Source organism: Musca domestica, unplaced genomic scaffold, assembly GCF_030504385.1.
Source record: "Musca domestica strain aabys unplaced genomic scaffold, Musca_domestica.polishedcontigs.V.1.1 8, whole genome shotgun sequence".
In the NCBI taxonomy this organism is placed as follows: Eukaryota; Metazoa; Arthropoda; class Insecta; order Diptera; family Muscidae; genus Musca; species Musca domestica.
This window is the reverse complement of record NW_026712409.1, coordinates 15920918-15948689: the sequence shown is the minus strand read 5'-3', so window position 1 is coordinate 15948689 and position 27772 is coordinate 15920918. Positions and strand designations below refer to the sequence as shown.

The window sequence follows — 27772 nt, the reverse complement described above, 5'->3', positions numbered from 1 at the left end:
ACAAAAGTCCTTCAAGAAAAAGTAGGAGTTTAGAAGGCCATTGCTTAAGTCTGGAGTATTCCCCCATTGACTTAACTTCATATTACTCTCTATTAAAGAGAGCAGTTTTGGATATTTTAAATATTTTAAAGATTTTAGAACACCATAAAATTGTTTTTAAATATTCACATTTTAAGGACTTTTTAAGGATAAAAAACAAATTTTTCTTATAAATACTTTTAAGGAGATCCAACTTTTTTATCTCTAGAATCTTAAAACTTTTTTTCAAGGACTGATTTTTTAAATATTTTTTAAAGGAAATTTTGATTAATTGTTTTTTAAATATCCACCGTTTTAGGACCTTCTAAGGATAAAAAACAATTTTTTTTCTTTTAAATACTTTTAAGGAGTTACAATATTTTTATTTCTATATTTTTATAAATTTGTTTTTTTCAAGGACTTTTGCCATGAATTTTTTAAATATTTTTCAAAGGACATTTTGATTAAAATATTAAATTAATTAAAATTAAAAAAAAACAATTTAAATTAATTAATTATTTAAAATATTTATTCATATATTTTATTCAAGGACTTCTGGAGTTATATTTTTTCCTTCAAGGATACTCGGAGTTCTAAAAAGGATTTTGAAATCGTTTTTTAAATATCCACATTTTAAGGACTTTTTAAGGATAAAAAATAAATTTTTCTTATAAATACTTTTAAAGAGATCAAACTTTTTTATCTCTAGAATTTTATAACTTTTTTTCAAGGACTTATGCCATGATTTTTTAAATATTTTTTAAAGGACATTTTGATTAATTGTTTTTTCAAAATCCACCTTTTTAGGACCTTTTAAGGATAAAAAACAATTTTTTTACTTTTAAATATTTTAAGGAGTTACAAAATTTGTATTTCTATATTTTTATAAATTTGTTTTTTCAAGGACTTTTGTCATGATTTTTTAAATATTTTTCGAAGGACATTTTGATTAAAATATTAAATTAATTAAAATTAAAAAAAAAACAATTTAAATTAATTAATTATTTAAAATATTTATTCATATATTTTATTCAAGGACTTCTGGAGTTATATTTTTTCCTTCAAGGATACTTGGAGTTCTAAAAAGGATTTTGAAATCGTTTTTTAAATATCCACATTTTAAGGACTTTTTAAGGATAAAAAACACATTTTTCTTATAAATACTTTAAAGGAGATCCAACTTTTTTATCTCTAGAATTTTATAACTTCTTTTAAAAAAACTTATGCCATGATTTTTTAAATATTTTTTAAAGGACATTTTGATTAATTGTTTTTTAAATATCCACCTTTTTAGGACCTTTTAAGGATAAAAAACAAATTTTTCTTTTAAATACTTTTAAGGAGATCCAAAATTTTTTAACTCTAGAATTTTATATATTTTTTTTTCAAGGATTTATGCCATGATTTTTTAAATATATTTCAAAGGACATTTTGATTAAAATATGAAATTAATTAAAATTAAAAAAAAAAATTAAAATTAATTAATGAATTAAAATATTCATTCATATGTTTTATTCAAGGACTTCTGGAGTTATATTTTTTCCTTCAAGGATACTTGGAGTTCTAAAAAGGATTTAGGAAAATCAGAGACTTTTAGATAAATAAATTTTAAATTCTTGAAGTCAGTGAAAAAATTTCCTTAAATTCCCAGACATGGCGGTATAAATCTAGTCGACCACTCCGGTGATTCGATGACGACTCTATCCTACGCCCTTCGCCATTTTTTTAGCTATGTCATGCCCTTGTTGTTGTCAATGCAAATTTTTGTTATCAACCTACAAATTCTGCGGAGCCATGCTGATACCTATTTTAGCCCAGTTGCTTAGATGTGCAACGGATGTTTCCTCGAATGGAAGTTTTTTTTTTGGCTCGAATCACAGTTGGTACATTTCGGTTCACAATGGGGTATCGGTTTTCTATTACTATCAGAAGGGCATTCTTCAATTGTTAAGGGGTGGAAACCTTGACTTGAAAACGGTTATGAAGAAAATATTTGAAAGCCAGCAGCTTCCAGTAAAGGAAGTCTTAAAGTCGGGCGGGGTCGAATTTATGATACCCTACACCAATTTGCTTATTTAGTAGACCTCCGCATAACAATTAAAAGTTTTTATGGGAGATTTCAACGATTATAATTATAGTTCAAAGGACTAAAAATGCCGAAACATTTGTATCTTTTAAATTCGAACTTGTATTGGCCATTTGGTGTACAATTAATTTGAAATGGGACAAACCTATACATATACAATACCTACACCTATATACAAATCGGAACCGATCTCGATAAAATTTGGCAAATATATTCCTGAGCTGTATTTGATATATTTCCCTGAATATCGTTGTTACGGAGTGCATATTACGGCTGTGGAGGACTAAAATAACAAATCGGATGAACAATATATAAGGGAGCCATAGGTATATCTGAACCGATTTCCATCAAATTTGGCATACTTATTTTCAGGCCTAATTTGGTTGTATGTGCGAAATTCCATCCCATTCGGACAAATATGAGACGTTTGGTGCACAATAAAAGGTAAATCGGACGAAGTTATATATGGGAGCTATATCCAAATATGAACCGATCTCTATAAAATTTAGCAAATGTATTTCTGAGCTGCATTTGATATATTTCCCCAAATATTGTTGTTACAGTGTACATATTATGGCTGCGGAGGACAAAAATAACAAATCGGATGAACAATATATATGGGAGCTATAGCTATATCTGAACCGATTTTGATCAAATTTGGCATACTTATTTTCAGACCTAATTTGGTTGTATGTGCGAAATTCCATCCCATTCGGACAAATATTAGACGTTTGGTGCACAATAAAAGGTAAATCGGACGAAGTTATATATGGTAGCTATATCCAAATATGAACCGATCTCTATAAAATTTAGCAAATGTATTTCTGAGCTGCATTTGATATATTTCCCCAAATATTGTTGTTACAGTGTACATATTATGGCTGCGGAGGACAAAAATAACAAATCGGATGAACAATATATATGGGAGCTATAGCTATATCTGAACCGATTTCGATCAAATTTGGCATACTTATTTTCAGACCTAATTTGGTTGTATGTGCAAAATTTCATACTATTCGGGCTGATATTACACGTTTGGTGCACAATAAAAGGCAAATCGGACGAAGATATATATGGGAGCTATATCTAAATTTTGACCAATTATCTCCAATTTCAATAGGGTTCGTCCTTAAGCCAAACAAATGATTTGTGCAAAATTTCATCTGGATAGCGCAATAAATGCGAACTGTACTTTGTTTACAAAAATACATGGACGGACGGAGGGTTGGACATGCATAAATCGACTCAAAATGAAATTCTATGCAGATCATCTAAAGGAACTATGGGTCTATCTCGTTTCCTTTTGCCTGTTACAAACAAATGCCCAAAGACATAATACCTTGACCACCTTGTGGTGTAGGGTCTTATTAGAGTTGAGTCAATCTGAACGTATGAGTGATTTCACAAAATTCGTATATTTCATATCACTCATACGCAGAGTTTTCATGAAAAACGACCGGAGTCCATGGAACTAGATTAGAAACTACATCGCTCGATCGAACCAGATTGGCACAACTCCAATTAAAATGGAATAAAATACCAAGTCCAAGCTGTTGTAATGAGAAGAAACTCTTTGGAGATTACCTCTGGTAAAAAAAAAATGTTTCTGAACATTTTCTTCATAAAAGTCCTGCAGAAATCATACTGCCAAATGCGAAAACGTTCGACTCGCAACAGAATTATCTCACTAACCATGGCATCTGCCATATCCGGCATATCTCTCATTGAAATGTAACATATGGCACAATTTGTGTGTATGTCTGTGTGTGTGTGTGTGTGTTCAACTGTTCAATCCCCCATCTGGATGGACAGCGGATTGCAATGCAGATGCTGTCATTTCTACCTCAAACTGTGATACAAAAAAAAAGTAGAAAAAAGATAACAAGTGATTCGAATATCGTTAATGACGACAGCGAAATTGAAATGCTCCCCAGGGGTCAAATGTTATAACACGCTTTTAATTACGAGCGCCCATAAAATCGATAATAAAGAGACAGTCATTTGGTGTAAATGTCATTGAAAGCAAAATATGGATGAAGATTTTAATTACTTGTTATGGGAAGGACAACAACAACAAAATAAATAGGTTATTATACCCTACAACACTATGTGTTGGGGGTATTATAAGTTTGATTGGGCCAAAAATTATGTAACACCACGAAATATTGGTTTCCCACATAGGAAAGTATATATGGATCATCCTAGCTCGCCGAGCTGAGTCGATCTAGCTATGTATGTCCGTCCGTCCGTCTGTCCGTCTGTCCGTCTGTCCGTCTGTCCATGTTAATTTGTAATCACTCTACAGGTCGCAATTATGGCCCGATCTTCACGAAATTTGGAATGGAGGTCGGGGTTGGGCCAGAATAGAACCCTATTTCTTTTTGAGATGATCGCCAAATGTTTAGGGGTTGAAATGGACCAAATACTGAAAAAATGTCGGATTTTGCAGTAGCTATACAGGTCGCAATTATAGACCAATCGACGCGGAATTTCGCATGTAGCTAGAGTTTAGGACGGGGAAGAAGCCTACCAATTTGGGTGGTCATCGGATAATATTTAGCGGGTAAAATAGACCATATATTTTGTGTTGAAAAAATTCAACATTTTTCATTAAACCGCGAATATTTTAAATCCCGGCGAAATCACAAAGCCATGACAAGGTTACTTCTGACCTTTACATTGATGTTAACATCCAACAAATCGGATATATAGCAAAATATGTTCGATATATATGTCTATCAAAGAAGATATGCTTGAAAGATCCCTTATATGTCGAGAACGGCTGAACTGATTTCGACAGTTCTCATTAATTCAGAATGGCCTCTTGACAGGAAAGAAAAAACGTCTAAAAAAATCGCATAAAAATATCTCTCTAAAGATGAAAATATTGATTTTTTAAAATTTTCTCATATTTTTTCAATTTTGTCATATTTTTGGCATATTTTCATTTTGAATTAAACATTTGGTAATATTTCTACAGCTAACAGAACTAAGTAGTTAGGATATCAGGATATCATATACAGATCGCAATTATGGCCCGATCCTTACGAAATTTTGCATGGGGATAAGATGAGGGCCAGAATAGAAGCCTACTCTTTTTGGAGATGATCGCCATATATTTAGGGGTTGAAATGGACCAAAAAACTGCAAAATTGTCGGCAGGTCGTAATTATCGCCCGATCATCACGCACATTTGAAAGGGGGACATTGCAAAAACCAAGCAGTTTTGGATGGCCATCCAAAAATATTCAATGTGTGAAATAGTTTGCCAACTTTTGTAGACAAAATACGAAAATGTCCATTCCAGAGACTTTTTCGAGAATTCACAAATACAGGAAAGACGCACTTCTGACAATTTCGTTAACGAATATAGTCAAATGTCTGTATCTCATATAGATGCGTTTCAGTCAAAAACCAATAATAAATGTTAATCTTTTGCCACTTCTAAGAAATTATAGGTCTTTGGGAAATATTGATTCCAGATCTAGGAAGACCATTTAAGTGCAACATCTACCAATAAATTGGAAATGAGGAAATTAGTTTAAGTTGCTATTATTCGAAAATTAGAGAACGGAACCTGATGGTTTTCTTTTATAATTTGTCACAATATCTTGTGGAATTCTTTCGAGTATCTCGCCTATATAAACTGTATCGTTTATTATAGTGTTGTAGGGTATTCAACGGTCGGCCCCGCTCGACTGTAGCCTTTGCTTACTTGTTTTTATGATGGAATTCCCAGGGTATTGCAAAAAAAAAAAAACAAAAAAAAAAAAAAACACACATACAGGGACACATATTTGTAAAGCTTTAATATTTTTTGTTTTGGAAAAAACAGAGCTAATAACCAGGGAAAATTTCTTTAAGGACTTTCAAATCCTTAAGGAAGGATTTTTTATACCCTACACCACAAGGTGGTCAGGGTATTATGTCTTTGTGCATTTGTTTGTAACAGGCAGAAGGAAACGAGATAGAACCATAGTTCCTTTTGATGATCTGCATAGAATCACATTCTGAGTCGATTTATGCATGTCCGTCCGTCCGTCCGTCCGTCTGTCCGTCAGTCCATGTATTTTTGTAAACAAAGTACAGGTCGCATTTATTGCCCGATCCAGATGAAATTTTGCAAAGATCTTTTGTTTGGCCCAAGGACGAACCCTATTGAAATTGGAGATAATCGGTCAAAATTTTGATATAGCTCCCATATATATCTTCGTCCGATTTGCCTTTTATTGTGCACCAAACGTGTAATATCAGCCCGAATTTTATGGAATTTTGCATATGCACCCAAATTAGGCCTGAAAATATGTGTGCCAAATTTGATCGAAATCGGTTCAGATATAGCTATAGCTCCCATATATATTGTTCATCCGATTTGTTATTATTGTCCACCGTCGCCATAATATGCACTATACAACAACAATATTTGGGGATATATATCAAATACAGCTCAGAAATACATTTGCTAAATTTTATCGAGATCGGTTCAGATTTGGATATAGCTCCCATATATAAGTTCGTCCAACTTATCTTTGATTGTGCACCAAACGTCTAATATTTGTCCAAATGGGATGGAATTTGGCTCTTACGACCGAATTGAGTCTAGAAGCTAGTATGTCAAATTTAGTGAAGATCGGTTCAGATATAGCTATAGCTCCCATATATATTGTTCATCCGATTTGTTATTTTTGTCCACCGCCGCCGTAATATGCACTCTGTAACAACGATATTCAGGGAAATATATCAAATACAGCTCAGAAAAATCTTTGCCAAACTATCGAGATCGGTTCAGATTTGGATATAGCTCCCATATATAGATTTATCCGATTTCAAATTAATTGTGCACCAAATGGGCAATACAATTCCGAATTTGAAAGATACAAATGCTTCGGCATATTTAGTCCTTTGAACTTTATATAATATTTATAATCATAGCGTGTATGATTGAATTCTCCCATAAAAACTTTTAATTGTTATGTGGAGCTCTACTAAATTAGCAAAATGGTGTAGGGTATCATAAAGTCGGCCCCGCCCGACTTGAAGACATTCTTTACTGGTTTTTGAATGACGTAGAAGATTTGATTTTTTTTTTAACTTCTTCAATATTTTTTTATATTTTCAGGGACATAAATTTTAAAATTATGTTGTTTTAAAGTTTTTTTTTTTTAGTTTTTTATCAATGATTTCTTCAACTTAAAAATACTTTTTCTCCGACCTTTATATTTTAGAGTCCTAACAATTTTAAAAACATTTTTAGCTTCAAAGAAATATAAAAATCCGAGAAAGGGTATTTTCAAAGTTGAAGAAGTCATTGGAAGAAGTAAATTATTAAAAAAAAAACTTATCAAGCAAACGTATTTAAAAAATTACACAAATCTCTGAAAATATCAAAAAGAAAATTATATTGAAGAAGTTAGAAAATCGAAACTTGGGGCTAAAAATTTGAGATTTTTTCATAATATTTTCCGAGAGCTTGAAAAATGGTTTTCCTATAAGGTTTTTGGAGAAAAGAACTTCTAAGGGCTTTTTAATTCTAAAAGTCTTTGAGTGCTATTCTAAGTATTAAGTATTGCCGAAAAAGTTAAAAAAAAAAAAACTTTTTTTAAAAATGTATGTCCATAAAAATATCCACGAAAAGAATGTTTATATTTGGAAAGATTCTATTCCCAAAATTCCACGTTTAAATGCATTGATTTATAGACATGCTTTTTTCCAAAAAAAAAAAAAAAAAAAAAAAAATAAAATAAAATAAAACAAAACAAGTTAAAAAGCAGTAAGTTCGGCCGGGCCGAACTTTGAATACCCTCCACCATTTGGAACGAATTTGGAAATTTTCAAAAAATAAAGTCCTTAAAAAATTCTGTTAAAATTTTAAAAATACCGAATATAGCCGTTATATTGGGGTATATACGACGTGGACCTACATAGGCCTTGTTCGTCATAAGCCATTACCATATTCAAATTCGAAACTTGAAATAAACGGTGAATAATGTAGATAAAATCATCAAAATATCGTAAATAGGGAGGTACCGCTATATCGGAGCTGTGCGAAGACCTGGGCCAGCATAGACAATTTCCTGTCACAGGCTATAGCATCCATTACGAACGTCAAATACGACGTCTTAAAAAATTTCGGTGGGTTTTTTTCCTACCGAATATAGGGAGGTACTGATAGATGGGGCCTATACGAAGACCTTTACCTGCATGGACAATTTTCTGTCACAGACTGTAGTTTCCATTACGAACTCTAAATACGTAATTTGAAACAATTCCGTTAAATAATGACGCTAAAATTAACAAAATACCGAATTTTGGGAGGTACCGTTGTATGGGGGCTATACGAAGATTTGGACCTGTACAGACAATTTTTTGTCATAGGCTGTAGTATCCATTACGAATCTCAAATACCAAATTTGAAACAATTCCGATGAATAATGTCGTTAAATCATCAAAATACCGAATATCGGGAGGTACCGTTATATGGGGGCTATACGAAGACGTGGACCAGCACAGATAATTTTCTGTCATAGACTGTAGTATCTATTTCGAACTTCAAATACCAATGTTGAAACTATTCCGGTGAATAATGTCGCTAAAATCATCAAAATACTGAATATAGGGTGGTACTTATATATGGGGGCTATAGGAAAACGTGGACCTACATGGCCCATTTACGAACTTAACCTGCCTACTGGAAAAATAAACACGTGTGCAAAATTTTTGCCTTCTATTTCAATTCGTTCGAAAGATAGCGTGATTACAACAGACAGACGGACATCGCTAAATCGACTTAGAATTTTACGCTGATCAAGAATATATATACTTTGTTGGGTCTGACATGAGTATTTCGAGGAGTTACAAACGGAATGACAAAGTTAATATACTCTGCATAGTATGGTGAAGGGTATAATAAATAAAGAGATTTTTATTATTGAAATGATTTTCTTTTTTTTCAAAATTAGTTTCAAGCTAAATTTTATTCCGAAAAATGTTTTATTTTTCTGAAAGAATTCAACTTTATATCTCCAAATACCATTGATTATTATTATTTTTTTTTTTATTTTTAAAAGTATTTGGAGGAAAAAAGTTTTTTTTTTATATATGTTCTAAGTCAATATTTTCAAAATATCACAATTTAATAAAAAATAATACACTAAAAATATGAAAATCCATAAAAAAAAATATTTTTAAAAATAACGAATTCCTTCAATAAAATATTAAAAAAAAAAACATGTGTAAAGTCCTTGGATGCAAAAATATTTTAAAAATTCTTTAAGTCCTTAAAAATATTTTTAACTATTAATGAAATCTTTGGACAAAAAATATTTTTAAATGCCAACCACAGACACCAACAGAGACCTCAATATAAAATTTGAGAATTTCAACTCTTTTCCTTCACCCAGTACCAAATTTAGTACCGTTTAGTACTTTTCGTACAATTTTATTACGCTTTTCCGAAACCATCTACATAACACAATTACAGATACCAACAGAGACCTCAATATCAAGTTTGATAATTCCAGCCCTGTCTATTCACCCAATACTAAAGTTACTAACACATAGTACTCTTCGTAAAATTATGGTACACATTTCAAAAACCACCTCCATATCTCCATATCTTAACTCCAGATACCAACATAGACCTCCATATGAAATTTGAGAATTCCAGCGCTATTCCTTCACCCAATACCAAATTTAAAACCATTTAGTATTTTTCGCACAATTTTAGTACATATTACCGACAGAGACCTCAATATTAAATTTAAGAAATCCAGCCCTATCCCTTCACCCAATACCAACAATAGTACTATTTAGTACATTTCGTACAATTATAGCACACATTTCGAAAACCACCTCCATATCTCTGTTTCGGATATCAACAGAGACCTCAAGAGAGAGAGAGAGAGAGAGAATTCCTGCAATATTCCTTCACCCATTACCAAATTTAGTACCATTTAGTACTCTTCGTACAATTATACCAAACATTTCCAAAACCACCTCCATATCTCAATTCAAGATACCAACAGAGAAATTTGAGATTTCCAATTCTATTCCTTTACTCAATACCAAATTTAGTACCATTTAATACTTTTCGAACAATTATAGTACACATTTCCGGAACCACCTTTATATGTCCAGTCTACATATGAACAGCGACAGTAATACCAAATTTCCGATTTCAAGCACTATATTTTCATCCAATACCAAATTGTGCCAAATATAGTACTATTTAGTACTTTTCGTGCACTTGTAGGACACATTTCCAAATCCACTTCTTGATTGCCAACCTACCGCCAACAGAGTCTCCAATACAAAATTTCGAAATTCCAGCTTTATCCATTTACCCTTAACGCAACTGTTCCAAAATTGGTACCATTTCCGAACTAAATGGGATTTATAAAATTTTTATAAAAAATTCGACCTTTTGTGGGAGGAGTGTACCCATATTGCCCATCTCCGAACTCGATCTAAGTTTGATAATAATATTACGATGTACCAAGTTTGGACCAAATCGAATACTCCCTTCGATTGTTATCGGGCGCACCAGCCAGCCAGCCAGACAAACGGACGGGCTTACGGACGGACATCGTTAGATCGACTCCAAATGTCCTGAACGGATTTGGTCCAAAAAGAGCCCTAGAATATAAAATCGTTATTTCGATGAGACACGTTTTGGCCGTGTGGTGTCTACGGTAATGGTTATGACGTTATGGTATGTCACAAATAATTAATTACATTATACCCCTTAAGATTGGTTTGAGCAGCTGTTTTTTATGGTTATGGTTATGGCACGTCTAATCGAATCTTCTTTCTCTTTTTCGAAAAAAAAATTTAAAACGTTTTTAAAAATTTTTAAAAGATTTCAAGCTATGAAGGTGGAATTTTTCGGAAATTCTTTTAAAACTTTTTATAAATTTTGGAAATTTTAAAAAATTTTTACTGGTTTTGCAAATGTTTTTTTTAGTTTTTTTTTTTTCGAAAATTCTACAAATAAAAAATGAAATCTACAAGTTTTTAAACAAACGACGAAAGTTTTCTGTGTTTGTTTTCTCTTTCGAGACGAGCTTAATGATCTGAAATTTGCAGTCGATTTTAAAGTCGTCTCGATAGGCTACCTTATGATCGAATTCATAGACCTCAAAATCGTCTTATTTGGTGACGCTAAAGAGAATTCTAAAATTTTAGGAATTTTAAAAATATATATAAAATATAAAATATATGTAGAAATTTAAAAATCTGCCGACAAAAAAATGAAGACTCCTAGAATTTAAATAAATTTTTAAATAAATCAAAAATTTAAAGATTTAAATTTTTATACCCTCAGCCATATGGCTACAGAGGGTGTATATCATTTGATACGGTCAAAACGTGCCTAGTCGAAATAACGGTTTTACACCCTAGGTCTCTTTGGACCAAATCCATTTCAGAACATTTGGAGTCGATCTAGCGATGTCCGTCCGTCTGTCTGTCTGGCTGGTGCGCACGATAACTCTCGAAGGGAGTATCCGATTTGGTCCAAACTTGGTACATCGTAATATTTTTGTCAAACTTAGATCGAGTCCGGAGATGGGCAATATCGGTCCACTCCTTCTGGTACCTCCCCCACAAAAGTTCGAAATTTTCAAAAAAATTATTTTTTGCACACACAGAGAAACGATAATACGATTTTGCTCCAACTTTGCAAATCTTAATATTTGCGTCAGTGCTAGGTCAAGCGTGAAAATGGACAATATCGATCCACTCCCACACAAATGGTCGAAATTTGAAAAAAAAAATTTTTTTGCACAGAAAGAGAATCGATAAACCGATTTTGCTCGAACTTTCCAAATCCTGATATTTACGTCAGTTCTAGGTCTGGTGCAAAAATGGATAATATCGGTCCACTCCATCATGTACCTCCCCCACAAAAGGTCGAGATTTTGAATATCCATCAAGCTCTTAAAACACTAAATTAACATCCGATTCCATTCAGACTTAGTACGTCTCAATATTTTTATAAACGCAAGGTCTTTTATAAATATGGTAGAAATCGGGCCATTCGTTCTGATACCTCCCACACAAAGAACCTAAGTTTTGAATAATCAAAACGAGCAAAGAATCCGAAATAAACATCCGGTTCTCTTCATATTACACACGTCCCATTATTTCTACCAACTCAAGATCTGGTGTGAAGATGGGATAAATCGGTCCACTCCTTCTGGTACCTCCCCCACAAAGGGTCAAAATTTTGAGTATCCATGAAGCTCATAAAACGCAAAATTAATCCGATTCTATTCAGACTAGGATGATGTAAGAGTCCGATTGTCTTCAAATTTCACATATCTCAATAATTTTATTAACCCAAGGTCCGGTGCCAAGATGGAATACATCGGTCCACTCCTTCTGGTACCTCCCTCACAAAGGGTCAAATTTGTTTGTATTTTTGTATTTTTTGTATCGTAAAACGCAAAATTAACATCCGATTATATTCAGACTTGGAGCTTCTCAATATTTTCATCAACACAAAATCTGCCAACTTATAATTGTCATAACTTGCGAAACAAGTCGTGATTTTTAACAACTTGCTATATCTAAATATTTCTCTTAGCCAGTATTCTGATATTAATATGTGTAATTGGTCGAAATTTATGATTTCGCATAAAATTGGATTCGAATGTTAGAAGACTTTCCAAGAGAATTTTAGTTTTATTTAATTCTTTGGTTCCTCTTCTATTGAGCTTACGATCTCGTCACTTGGGTAAAAAATGTTTTTTGTCATAGAAGTTATTTTTAAAATAACTTCTGGGGAGAATATCCCAGACTAAAAACAAGGGAACTGATGAGGATTGGTGGCTCTTTCCGAAACCTAGGTATTCCCTGCCTTACCCCCTGGTAAACATTACCATCGTTCTCCACTAATAAACAAACGTTGTTTTTATAAAAACAACAATAAAGGGATAAAGCCAGACCATTTTGCAACAACAAAAAAATAGATATGTGCAGCTACTACTAAGTCAGTCTAAGCATTAATTATTTCTCCACATAAACTGTAGAATGTTATTTTCGGAAATCTTTTTTAAAAAAAAAAAAAAAAAAAAAAAAAAAAAAAAAAATGGTTTCAAGGTCTATTAAAGGTCATCCCGATTGATATGTATATTTAGTTTCAATAAATAAAAATAATATTTTTTCTTAAATCTTAACCTACATAAATACAAATATATCTACTTTCAAAGGGACTCTGCAATTACCTTTTCGTCTGTATCGATTTCGGAGAACATTGAAAATAACTATTTCTGTATGTGTTCGTATGTTTGTCTGTGTGTTTTTTTACAAGTAAATATGTCTAATAAGTGTATATGTATATACTTACTACCCAATAACATATAACAGTCGGCATTATCCTTGCGCAAGTTTATGGCCGCCGCCAATGTGTGGAACGCACTGGCATACTGCTGAGCTGTAAAACGCAAAGAAATAATGAAGAGGAAATTAAAGTGTGTCAGTATTAAGTGAGTTCCGAAGAGTAATAATAATAATAATAACAGCGAACAGAAGCAGGGACTAAAAACGTAATGAGGTAAAGTGAAAGAACAACCTCCAGCAGCATCGTCATCATGGCTAAGTGTTTCTGGCCGTATACACATTTAAAGACTTTGTTTTTTTTTTGTACCCTACACCACAAGGTGGTCAGGGTATTATGTCATTGTGCATTTGTTTGTAACAGGCAAAAGGAAACGAGATAGACCGACCCATAGTTCCTTTTGATGATCTGCATAGAGTCACATTCTGGGTCGATTTATGCATGTCCATGTATTTTTTTTTAAACAAAGTACAGTTTGCATTTATTGTCCTATCCAGATGAAATTTTGCACAAATCATTTGTTTGGCCCAAGGACGAACCCTATTGAAATTGGAGATAATCGGTCAAAATTTAGATATAGCTCTCATATATATCTTCGTCCGATTCGCCTTTTATTGTGCACCAAACGTGTAATATCAGCCCGAATAGTATGGAATTTTGCACATACAATCAAATTAGGCCTGAAAATAAGTATGCTAAATTTGATCGAAATCGGTTCAGATATAGCTATAGCTCCCATATATATTGTTCATCCGATTTGTTATTTTTGTCCTCCGCAGCCGTAATATGCACTCTGTAACAACAATATTTGGGGAAATATATCAAAAACAGCTCAGAAATACATTTGCTAAATCGGATCGGTTCAGATTTGGATATAGCTCCCATATATAACTTCATCCGATTTACGTTTTATTGTGCACCAAATGTCTAATATTTGTCCAAATAGGGTGGAATTTGGCACTTATGACCGAATTGAGTCTAGAAGCTAGTATGTTAAATTTGGTGAAGATCGGTTCAGATATAGCTATAGCTCCCATATATTCTGTTCGTCCGATTTGTTATTTTTGTCATCCGCAGCCGTAATATGCACTCCGTAACAACGATATTCAGGGAAATAAATCAAATACAGCTCAGAAATATCTTTGCCAAATTTGATCAAGATCGGTTCCGATTTGGATATATCTCCCATATATAACTTCGTCCGATTTACCTTTTATTGTGCACCAAACGTCTAATATTTGTCCAAATAGGATGCAATTTGGCACTCACGACCGAATTGAGTCTAGAAGCTAGTATGTCAAATTTGGTGAACATCGGTTCAGATATAGCTATAGCTCCCATATATACTGTTCATCCGATTTATTATGTTTGTTACCCACAGCCGTAATATGCACTCCGTAACAACAATATAGCTCAGAAATATCTTTGCCAAATTTTATCGAGATCGGTTCCGATTTGGATATAGTTCCCACATATAGCTTTATCCGATTTCAAATTAATTGTGCACCAAATGGCCAATACAAGTCCGAATTTAAAAGGTACATATGCTTCGACATATTTAGTCCTTTGAACATTAAATTATAATTATAATCATGGCGTGTATGATTGAATTCTCCCATAAACATTTTAAAATGTTATGCGGAGCTCTACTAAATTAGCAATTTGGTGTAGGGTATCATAAAATCGGCCCCGCCCGACTTTAAGACTTTCTTTACTTGTTTTTTTTTCTATAATTTTGTTTCAGTTTTCTAGATTATTGTCAATATTCAAGTTCTTTGGCGGGTAATATAGGTAGGTGGCAGTGGTGCTGGGCTCTTCTCTACTAGGCCATAACCAACTAACAAGCATCCATCCATGCATCCATCCACTCATCCATCCTTGTTTATCTGTTGCTCGATGCCTTCCACTCAACATCGTTGCCAATGTAGAATTTTCTCTTGAGATTAGTTTCTCATTACATTTTTTAATTACGTCCTTCGCACAAAAGTTGCCGTTAAAGTGGGAGAAATTAGGGAGACATACTTTAAGAATAAGAGGCAGATTTTTAATGACTTGTTAAAATTTTAAGATTTTCTGGGGATTTTTAGAGTTTCAAGACTATTTTAAGGATTTTTTGGTGTTGTAGCTCCCAACAAAATCTTTTTTAATATTTCTAGAAACTTTAAAAATTTTCGAAAAATTCTGAAAACACCCTATATTACATCTTCGCATCGTTACTTATATGTGTTCAATACTCGTTATAATCAGCTTTTCCTTTATGTTGTCCTCTCCAGCCAGCCAGAGCCTTCATAATCATTGTTGGGAATCATAAAATATGTTGTAATAAATAGAAAATTATACATTAATTTATGATGGCTCTTTAAACAACACCACCAAAGCCAATTTATTTTTGAAAACTTTAAGTTTCGTATGCCAACAACAATGTTTTTGGAATCTCTTTCAAAATTATGATTTATGAGAAGAAATTGAATATTTGAGTAATGCGTAATTAAATTTAAACTGTAAATATTTTTAATTACTTTTGACAAGACACACACACACACAGTCTTGGGGGAGAACGAAAGAGAGAGAGAGGTAGAGAGAGATACTGTTGCTGGCATATGAAACATATCATGTTAATGCAACAAAATTCACATCAATAATTTGGAACTCACACACACACACACATACACCGAGAAAAAGTTGATGTATGAAGCAAACGTGGCATTTAACTCTTTCATCTCTCTTCCTTGCCACGAACCCTGTTTTTGTATTATGCATTGCTGGCTTCTGATTAAGGAAACTATTTAATTAAAGTGGAAAAGGGGTTGCCATATTTTTGCAAATTACAGGGCATTGTTGAAAATATATTAAAATTTATTATTATTATAATTAATTGTTGAAAATATATTAAAATTTATTATTATTATAATTAATATTCTAATATTATTAATATGATTCCAGGGTTTTTATGTTTTTATGGTTTCCATATTTCCAGAAACTCATGGAGATTTCCTATTCCTAGAAATGCTTTTGATAACAACTATCTGGCAATTATCCTTCTAAGACTTCTTGTAAGAGTCTAAAATTTTTTTGATGGCTTCTTTTGACTACAGCAAATTTTCATTTTGATCGTTCCTAAAGGACCTTTAAAGGTCTTTGTGGATGTTTTGTGTGAATTTTTTAAGATTTAATGCTAAAAGTTAAAAAAAAAACAGTTTTTCAAGGACTTGCAGAGTTGTGGGTTTTTTTTTCCGAAGGACTTTATGGTCCAGAAACATGAAATTTAAAAGAAAACGTCTAGCACTTAATGAGCTTTCCAATATAAAATTATATCGGTTATGTAGGTCAGGGTCTAACCCGGATCTTGGATCCAGACTGTTGGACCAAATATCCGGTAATCCTGGACCTTCCCAAAAAAAAAAAAAGAAAAAAAAAAAAAACTAGTAAAGAAAGTCTTAAAGTCGGGCGGGGCCGATTTTATGATACCCTACACCACTTTGCTAATTTAGTAGAGCTCCACATAACAATTAAAAATATTTATGGGAGAATTCAATCATGCACGCTATGATTATAATTATAATTTAAAGTTCAAAAGACTAAATATGAAGGGCTCACAGCTATACCGAACTAAGTCATAAAAACATAATTCCAAGATATTTAGAGGTAAAGTAAATGTACTGCAATTAATTTCTGGAAGCAATATTTTAGTCTACCAAAAGAAAATGTAAAAGTCTATATTCAAAATTAACTAATGATATAAAGTTAAAAGAAAAATAATTTAAATATATTACTAAAAAAATATTCAAAAACAAAAAACCTGCTTTGGTTCGTTATTGCTCTGAATAAAATTTGAAGGTTTTACAGCTAAAGCGAACCAAGTCAAAAAATAAATAAATTGTTCATTTTATGACTAAATATAGTTGATGTTCCGCTTGTAATAAGCAACTGATGTTGATAGCTTTGGAAAAGGCAATGCTTTTTGAATGTCGAAAGTACAGAAATAGTGCTCATCAGATGGCACTTCTGTATTCAGTGAGTCTCGAGCTAGCTGTGCTGCTTTTAAGTGAAGTTCCTTTTGCCAAATTAAATTTGTATTTTCGTCTTCATAGAATTTTATTTTCATGTTAAGTTCATCACATATTCGAAAGTTATCCTTATCCGGTCAGTGCTCCAGTGGTCCATTCCAACAAGTACCTCCCCCACAAAGGGTAAAATTTTTAAATAATTATAACTCTTATAAAATGTGATGAAATTTTCCGATTGTGTTCAAATTACACAGATCAGAATATTTTTATTAACCCACGCTTTGCTGTGAATATGGAATATATCGCTCCACTACCTCTGGTATCATCCCCACAAAGGGTCAACATTTTGAATATCTATGAAGCTCATAAGACGCGATATTATTCGATTTCATTCAGATTGGGTACATTTCAAAATTTCCTTCAACACAAGATCTGTTATAAAGATGGTAGAGATCGCACCATTTCTTCTGGTACCTTCCCACACAGGGTTCAAGATTTTGAAAAACAAAACAGAAAGAAAACGAAATAATCATCCTACTCCCTTTAGATTTCACACATACAAACATTTTCGCTAACACAATATTTGTTGTGAAGATGGAATATATCTGCGAACCCCTTCCGGTACATCACCCACAAGGGGTCACAATTTTCAATGCCTTTATCTGTCATAACTTGCGAAACAAGTCGATGATTCTTTACAACTTGCTATATCTAAATATTTCTCTCAACCAGAAACATGAGATGAATATGGAATAATGTACGATTTTCTTGTCATTGTGCCCATACTAATATTTAATGTGTATTAGGAAAAAGTATATCAAATAAAAAAACAGTAAGTTCGGTCGGGCCGAGCTTTGAATACCCTCTACCATTTGGAAAGGATTTGGATATTAAAGAATACTTTTAAAAATCATAAAAATACCGAATATAGAGAGTTATCGTAATATGGGGGTATATACGAAAATGTGGACCTGCACAGCCAAGTTTTGTCATAGTCCATTACAATATTCAAATAGGAAACTTGAAAAAATCCGGTAAATAATATCGCAAAAACATCATAATACCGAATACGAAATATGAAAAAAATTGGTGAATAATGTCATTAAAGTCATCAAAATACCGATCATTTCCAATACCAAAAGCCCTGTAGACCAAACACACATCTGAGTAAATTTTATTAACCTACTACAAACGCCTCGGAAGCTAAAGTGATTTCCACAGATGGACAGACAGACGGATGGACATCACTAAATCGACATTGAATCATTGCTGATATCTATATATACGCTGATTCAAAGTGAAACACACTGACTTGGTTCATTTTTGCTTTGAATAAAAACGAAAATGACAGTCGTGGACTTAGGTTTTTTAACGTTATCTTTGGAACGAAACACTTTTTGACATTGTGCTTTACAGAGTAAACAGAGTTGCCATATGCGGGGACATTGGCACTAGTTTCGGCATTTTTTATTTTTCATGACTTGGTTCGGTATAGCAGTGAGCCCTCCATATGTCGAAGCATTTGTATCTTTTAAATTCGGACTTGTATTGCCCTTCTGATATATATGGGAGCTACATCCAAATCTGAACCGATCTCGATAAAATTTGGCGAAGATATTTCTGAGCTGTATTTGATATATTTCCTCAAATATTGTTGTTACAGAGTGCATATTACGGCTGCGGAGGACAAAAATAACAAATCGGATGAACAACATATATGGGAGCTATAGCTATATCTGGACCGATCTTCACCAATTTTGACATACTAGCTTCTAGACTCAATTCGGTCGTAAGTGCCAAATTCCATCCCATTTGGACAAATATTAGACGTTTGGTGCACAATAAAAGGTAAATCGGACGAAGTTATTTATGGGAGCTATATCCAAATCTGAACCGATCTCGATAAAATTTGGCAAAGACATTTCTGAGCTGTATTTGATATATTTCCCCAAATATTGTTGTTACAGAGTGCATATTACGGCTGCGGAGGACAAAAATAACAAATCGGATGAACAACATATATGGGAGCTATAGCTATATCTGGACCGATCTTCACCAATTTTGACATACTAGCTTCTAGGCTCAATTCGGTCGTAAGTGCCAAATTCCATCCCATTTGGATAAATATTAGATGTTTGTTGCGTCATCGGACGTAAATCGGACGAAGTTGTATATGGGAGCTATATCCAAAACTGCGCCGATCGCGATAAAATTTAGCAAATGTATTTCTGAGCTGTATTTGATATATTTCCCCAAATATTGTTGTTACAGAGTGCATATTACGGCTGCGGATGACAAAAATAACAAATCGGATGAACAATATATATGGGAGCTATAGCTATATCTGAACCGATTTCGATCAAATTTGGCATACTTATTTTCAGGCCTAATTTGGTTGAATGTGCAAAATTCCATACTATTCGGGCTGATATTACACGTTTGGTGCACAATAAAAGGCAAATCGGACGAAGATATATATGGGAGCTATATCAAAATTTTTACCGATCTCCAATTTCAATAGGGTTCGTCTTTGGGCCAAACAAATGTTGTTTGGAAAATTTCATTTCAATCTGATAATAAATGCGACCTGCATTTTGTTCACAAGAATACATGGGCAGACGGACGGAAAGACGGACTGACATGCATAAATCAGCTCAGAAAGTGATTCTATGCAGATCATCAAAAGGAACTATGGGTCTATCTCGTTTCCTTTTGCCTGTTACAAACAAATGCACAAAGACATAATACCCTGACCACCTTGTGGTGTAGGGTATAAATATATATATTTTAAAAACAAATTAAAATGTATCAGCCGGTTTTGCCGACAGATGTATACCCTCAGCCAAGGTTCGATTATTTAAATATATTTTGACCTCTGTTATGATTATTCAAATTGTTGACCCTCTACGGAGTAGGTTCCGAAGGAATGTGCCAATATTCTCCATTTCGTGTCGGACTAGATATGATAAAAGTATTGCGGCGTGCCAGGTTTGGACTATGCCGACTACTTCCTTCACTTTATATGAAATATGTGATAATTTTGAGAAAATATGCCTGAGGTACCACATATAGTCGACCGAGGTATTCCATTTTCATCCTTCATCTGATACAGAAAAAAATATTGATGTGGACAAAAAGTATTGAAAATTGTCAACCTTCGTGGGTGAGGTACCAGAAGGGGTTCTCAGATATATATCATCTTCAGAACAGATCTCGGGTTAGCAAAATGTTGGGATGTGTGAAATTTGAAGAGAGATGTATGCTTATTTCGCTTTCTTTGACCATTTTGATTTCCGAACTCTTGATTCCTATGTGGAGGAGGTACCGGAAGGAGAGGACCGATATTTTCCATCTTCACAGCAGATCTTGCGTTGGTAGAAATAGTGGGATGTGTGAAATATGAAGAGAATCGGATGCTTATTTCGGATTTTGTAATCTTTTGGTTATTCAAAATTTTGACCCTTTACGGGGGAGGTACCAGAAGGAATGGTCCGATCTCTACCATCTTTATAACAGATCTTGTTATGATGGAAATGTTGAGATGTGCCAAATCTGATTGAAATCGGATGTCGGATATTCAAAATTTTGACCCTTTGTGGGGGAGGTACCGGAAGGAGTGTACCGATATTTTCCATCTTCACAGCAGATCTTGCGTTGGTAGGTGATAATGGGATGTATGAAATATGAAGAAAACCGGATGCTCGATCTCTACCATCGTTATAACAGATCTTGTGCTAATGGATATACTGAGAATTACCAAGTCTGAATGGAATCGGTTGTTATTTTCGACCGATATATCCCATCTTCACTGCAGACCTTGGGTTAGTGGAAATAATGGTATGTGTGAAATATGGAGAGAACCGGATGCTTATTTCGCATTCTATAATCGTTTTGGTTATACAAAAAATTTACCGTTTGTGGGGGAGGTACCAGAAGGAATGGTCCTACCTCTACCATCTTTATAACTAATCTTGTGTTGATAGAAATATTGAGATGTACCAAGTCTAAATGGAATCGAATGTTTATGTCGGGTTTTATGAGCTTCACGGATATTTAAAAAATCGACCTTTTGTGGGGGGGGGGGGGTACTAGAAGGAGTGGACCGATATATTCCGTCTTTACACCAGACCTTGGGTTAATAAAATGATTTGAATGTGTGAAATTTGAAGGCAATCGGACTCTTACATCACTTTTTATAAGAGTTGTAATTATTCAATATTTTGAACCTATGTGGGGGAGGTACATTTGTCCATTTTTTGCACCTGACCTAGCACTGACGCAAATATTAGGATTTGCAAAGTTTGAGCAAAATCGGATTATCCTTTCTCTTTCTGTGTAATAATTATTTTCTTCCAAAACTTTGACATTTTGTGGGGGAGGCACTAGAGGGAGTGGCCCGATATTGTCCATCTCCGAACTCGATCTAAGTTTGACAATAATATTACGATGTACAAAGTTTGGATCAAATCGGATATGGTGCGCACCAGCCAAACAGACAGACAAACGCATGGACGGCGAACATCGCTAGATCGACTCCAAATGTCCTGAAACGGATTTGGTCCAAAGAGACCTAGAGTCTAAATCCGTTATTTCTTAGAGGAACGTTTTGGTCGTATCAAATGATATATACCCTCTCCAGTCATATGACTGAGGGTATAAAAATGTCAACCTTTTGTGGAGGAGGTACCAGAAGGAGTGACCCTATATTGCCTATCTTTTTACTCGATCTAAGTTTGAGAATAATATTACGATGTACCAAGTTTGGACCAAATCGGATACTCTCTTTGAGAGTTATTGTGCGCTCCAGCTAGTCAGTCAGACATACGGACGGACATCACTAGATCGACTCCAAATTGTCTGAAACGGATTTGGTCCAAAAAGACCTAGGGTGTAAACCCGTTGTTTCTATGAGGCACGTTTTGGCCGTATCAAATGAAATATATAACCTCTCTAGCCATAAAAATTAAATTTTGGAGATCACCTAACATGCCTTTTGTCTCCATGAAAGAACATTTCCTCGGAACAATAAATGGGAACACATGTTCAATTTTTGTGACACGTTTTGTGAATACGAGACACCAAATGGCTGACCTTTGACGACCAATTTTTCTTCCATCTCTCCAGAACCCCACCATGGTGTTCTACCCATTCCATTGTCTATAGAAATGGATGGCTAAAGTGCAATAATGAATTCTTCTCTTTTTGTTTTTGATAAATATTTGTAATTTGTGTTCCACATCCCCTTTCCATACCACCCAACCGACCCGATTTTCGCTGGGGAATTGTTGTTTTTTTTTTTTTTTTTGCGGAATGTAAAGATTTTTGTCATTTATTTCTCAAATAGATTTGTTAGTCTGTCTGTGTGTGTGTGTGTGTGTTTGTGTTCATGGCTGGAGGATATATGTTGGTATGTATGTATGTATGTATGGAACGTACTAACAATAACATGTTTTTGTTTGTTTAACTTTAGATATCATGTTCCGTCACTGGAAGTTGTAGTCGAATCCAGCTCTGCTGCATCTGGGTGTTGGGGTGTTGAGGGGGAAATGAATAAATCATTTCGAATGAGTGATTCTTTTTTCACTGTCATCTGACGGGTGGCACAGTGTCTTGAAATCGAAGAAAAATCTTTAGAGATTTTCCCCAAATAGAGGTCTTCAAAATTGTGCCCAAGGCTTTAGGGAGTTTTCCGATATCTGGAATAATTTTAGAAGGGAATTCTAGGATAGGAGACTCTTTTAAGGTCTTATTTAGATGGGAGACCTCCATGAGGGCTTCTGTGAATAAGAGACCTTCATAAAGTGTTGTTTTGATATAGGAAGACCTCTATGAGGTCTTGTAAAAATAGGAGGAATTTAAAAGGTCTTGTATGAAGAGGAGACTTTTTTGTGGCCTTCTATGAGTAGGATGAGGCCTTCTATAAATAGGAGACCTTTATGAGCTCTTCTATGACCTTTATAAGGTCTTCTACGAGTATGAGACCTTTATGAAATCTTCTGTGATTCGAAGAACTTTATGATGACTTCTATGAATAGGAGACCCTTATTAGTTATTCTATGAATAGAAGTGGTCTTCTATGAATCGGAGACCATTATGATTATAAGACCTTTACGAGGTATTCTATGAATAGGAGACTTTAATGAGGTCTTCCATGAATAGGAGACCTATACGAGGTCTTCTATGAATATGAGACCTTTACGAGGTCTTTTATGAATAGGAGATTTATATGAGGTCTTCTATGAATAGGAGACCTTTATGAGGTATTCTATGAATAGGAGACCTATATGTGGTCTACTATGGACAGGAGGTCTTCTATCTTCTATGAATAAGTTACCTTAATGAGGTATGAGATTTTCTATTAATATGGGTCCTTTATGAGGTTTCCTATGAATAGGAGATCTTTACGAGGTCTTCTATGAATAGGAGACCTTTTTGAGGTCATTTATGAATAGGATGCCATTATGAGGTCTCCTTTGAATAGGAGATCTTTATGAGGTCTTCTATGATAAAAGACCTTTATGAGGTCTTCTATGAATAGGAGACCTGTTTGAGGTCTTTTAAAAACAGGAGACCTCTTTAAGGTCTACTATAAATAGGAGACCTTTATGAGGTCTTCTATGAATAGGAGATTTTTATGAGGTAGTTTAGGAATAGGATACCTTTATGAGGTCTTCTATCAATCGGAGACCTTTATGGGGTATTCTATGAATAGAAGACCTGCATAAGGTCTTCTATGAATAGGAGGCCTTTATGAGGTCTTCTATGAATAGGAGGCTTTTGGGAGGTTTTGTATGAATGGGAGACCTTTATGAGGTCTTCTATGAATAGGAGGCTTTTGGGAGGTCTTCTATGGATATGGGACCTTTATGAGGTCTCCTATGATTAGAAGACCTTTATTAGGTCTTCTATGGATATGGGACCTTTATGAGGTCTCCTATGATTAGAAGACCTTTATAAGGTCTTCTATGAATAGAAGAGGTTTCCTGTTAATAAAAGACAACATGAGGTCTTCTATTGATAGAAGACTTCTAAAAGGTCTTCCGGCCTTAGGAGACCTGGAAAAGGTTTTTTTTAGGCTAAGAGGACCTTTAAGGAGTCTTCTAGCTATAGAAGAACTCTAAAGGCCTTTGAGCCTTAAAGGGTTTATATGAGACCTTTTAACCTTGGAAGACTTGTAAAAGGTCTTCCGGCCTTAAGAGATCTGGAAAAGGCTTTTTAGGCTAAGAGGACCTAGAAAAGGTTTTTTTAATCTAACTATAGAAGACCTCTAAAATGTCCTGTTACCTTAGTTTATATGGTTTATATGAGACCTTTTAACCTTGGAAGACTTGTAAAAGGTCTTCCGGCCTTAGGAGATCTGGAAAAGACTTTTTAGGCTAAGAGGACCTAGAAAAGGCTTTTTAGGCTAAGAGGACGTAGAAAAGGTTTTTCTAATCTAACTATCGAAGACCTCTAAAATGTCCTGTTACCTTAGTTTATATGGTTTATATGAGACCTTTTAACCTTGGAAGACTTGTAAAAGGTCTTCCGGCCTTAGGAGATCTGGAAAAGACTTTTTAGGCTAAGAGGACCTAGAAAGGGATTTTTAGGCTAAGAGGACGTAAAAAAGGTTTTTTTAATCTAACTATAGAAGACCTCTAAAATGTCCTGTTACCCAAGAGGACTTGAAAAGCGTACATACCTTTCATAAAGTAACTTTTAACGAATTTTACCCAAAGAAGATGACTTCTTAAAGAACCCTTTTATGTTCCAAAAGACTTGTAAAAGTTCTTCTAGCCATAGAACCCCTGTAAGAGGTATTTTTAATTATGGAAAGGGTCTTCCAGTCATAAAAACCTGTAAAAGGTATTGTAGCCACAGAGGACTTGTAAAGGGTATTTCCCTTTCAGGAGATGTGGAAAATTTTTTTTAGGTTCAGATGACATGTAAAAAGCGTTCTAGCTTTAGGATACCTCTTAAAATTCTTATATCTATAGAACAAATGGAAAAAGTATTTCAGGTATAAAAAAGCTGTAAAAGGTCTTTGAACCACAGAGAACTTGTAAAGGACCATTCCCTTTTATAAAAGAGCATCAAACAAATTTTATCCAAACGAAGATAGAACACGTATATGGGATAGTAAATGGTTCGGAGACCTCAATGAGACCACTTCGCGACACTGTGCTAATCCCCCAGTTATATTATGACCATTCTATTTGACATGAGAATGATATTGTCAAATAATACCAACATCATCTATACACACAGAGCCATAGACACACACACACACACACAGACACATACACGCACACTAGCTCTCGCATGCATGATAAAATACAATAAATGTAATTATGCGAATCCTTTGAGGATATCCATTAAAGCTCTCGCATTAAGCTGCCGCTGCTGCTGGTGCTTCTACTATAGCAGTGACATTATCACCACATTTTGTAGATTTCAATGGGAAGTTACGAGTCGGGTGCGTGTGTATGTGTGTGAGTGCGTGTATGTGTGACGTAATTTTGATTCTCATGGTGGTCATTGTTGTTTTTGTAAATCAACATTGACCTTATGACATATATATAAACATTCTTTCTATACCCTCCACCATACTATGGAAGGTATATTAACTTTGTCATTCCGTTTGTAATTCCTCGAAATACTCATGTCAGACCCAACAACGTGTATATATTCTTGATCAGCGTAAAATTCTAAGTCGATTTAGCGATGTCCGTCTGTCTGTCTGTCTGTCCGTCCGTCCGTCTGTCTTTTGTAATCACGCTATCTTTCGAACGAATTGAGATAGAAGGCTAAAATTTTGCTCAGATGTTTATTTTGCAAGTAGGCAAGTTAAGTTCGTAAATGAGCCATGTAGGTCCACGTCTTCGTATAACGGTACCTCCCGATATTCGGTACTTTGATGATTTTAGCGATATTATTCACCGGAATTGTTTCAAATTTGGTATTTGAAGTTCGAAATGGATACTACAGCCCATGACAGAAAACTGTCTGTGCAGGTCCACGTCTTCGTATAGGCCCCATTTATCAGTACCTCCCTATATTCGGTATTTTGACGAGTTTAGGTACAAAACGCATTGAAATTGTTTGAGATGTCGTATTTGAAGTTCGTAATGGATGCTACAGCCTATGACAGAAAATTGTCTATGCTGATCCGGGTCTTCGCACAGCTCCGATATAACGGTACCTCCCGATATTCGGTATTTTGATGATTTCAGTGACATTATTCATCGGAATTGTTTCAAATTTGGTATTTCAAGTTCATAGTAGATTCTACAGCCTATGACAGAAAATTGTCTATGCAGGTCCACGTCTTCGCACAGCTCCGATATAACGATACCTCCCGATATTCGGTATTTTGATGATTTTAGCGACATTATTTGCCGGAATTGTTTCAAATTTGGCATTTGAAGTTCGAAATGGATACTACAGCCTATGACAGAAAGTTATCTGGGCAGGTCCACGTCTTCGTATAGCCCCCATATAACGGTACCTCCCTATATTCCATATTTTGATGATTTTAGCGACATTATTCACCGGAATTGTTTCAAATTTGGTATTTGAAGTTCGTAATGGGAACTACAATCTGTGACAGAAAATTGCCTATGCAGGCCCAGGTCTTCGTATAGGCCGCATATATCAGTACCTCCCTATATTCGGTATTTTGACGAGTTTAGGTACAAAACCCACCGAAATTGCTTGAGATGTCGTATTTGAAGTTCGTAATGAATGCTACAGCCTGTGACGAAAAATTATCTGTGCAGGTCTCCGTCTTCGTATAGCCCCCATATAACGGAACCTCCCAAAATTCGGTATTTTGATGATTTAAGCGACAGTATTCACCGGAATTGTTTCAAATTTGGTATTTGAAGTTCGTAATGGGAACTACAATCTGTGACAGAAAATTGTCTATGTTGGTCCAGGTCTTCGCACAGCTCCGATATAACGGTACCTCCCGATATTCGGTATTTTGATGATTTTAGCGACATTTTTTACCGGAATTGTTTCAAATTACTTATTTAGAGTTCGTAATGTGAACTACAGTCTGTGACAGAAAATTATCTGTGCAGGTCTCCGTCTTCGTATAGCCCCCATATAACGGAACCTCCCAAAATTCGGTATTTTGATGATTTAAGCGACAGTATTCACCGGAATTGTTTCAAATTTGGTATTTGAAGTTCGTAATGGGAACTACAGCCTATGACAGAAAATTGTCTGTGCAGTTCCACGTCTTCGTATAGCCCCCATATTACGGTACCTCCCGATATTCGGTATTTTGATGATTTTAGCGACATTATTCACCGGAATTGTTTCAAATTACGTACTTAG

At 34.5% G+C, this 27772-nt stretch overlaps 1 protein-coding gene across 2 annotated transcripts in view; it reads right to left on the bottom strand.

Annotated features, from left to right (window-relative positions):
• LOC101900010 (Bardet-Biedl syndrome 4 protein homolog) overlaps positions 1-27772 on the bottom strand; it is an 84393-nt gene that overhangs the window by 33121 nt on the left and 23500 nt on the right. For both annotated transcript variants that reach the window (XM_059131048.1, XM_059131047.1), the window contains exon 8: positions 13452-13538. In XM_059131048.1, the coding sequence (XP_058987031.1) occupies positions 13452-13538 (87 nt within the window). The remainder of the gene's footprint in view (positions 1-13451; positions 13539-27772) is intronic.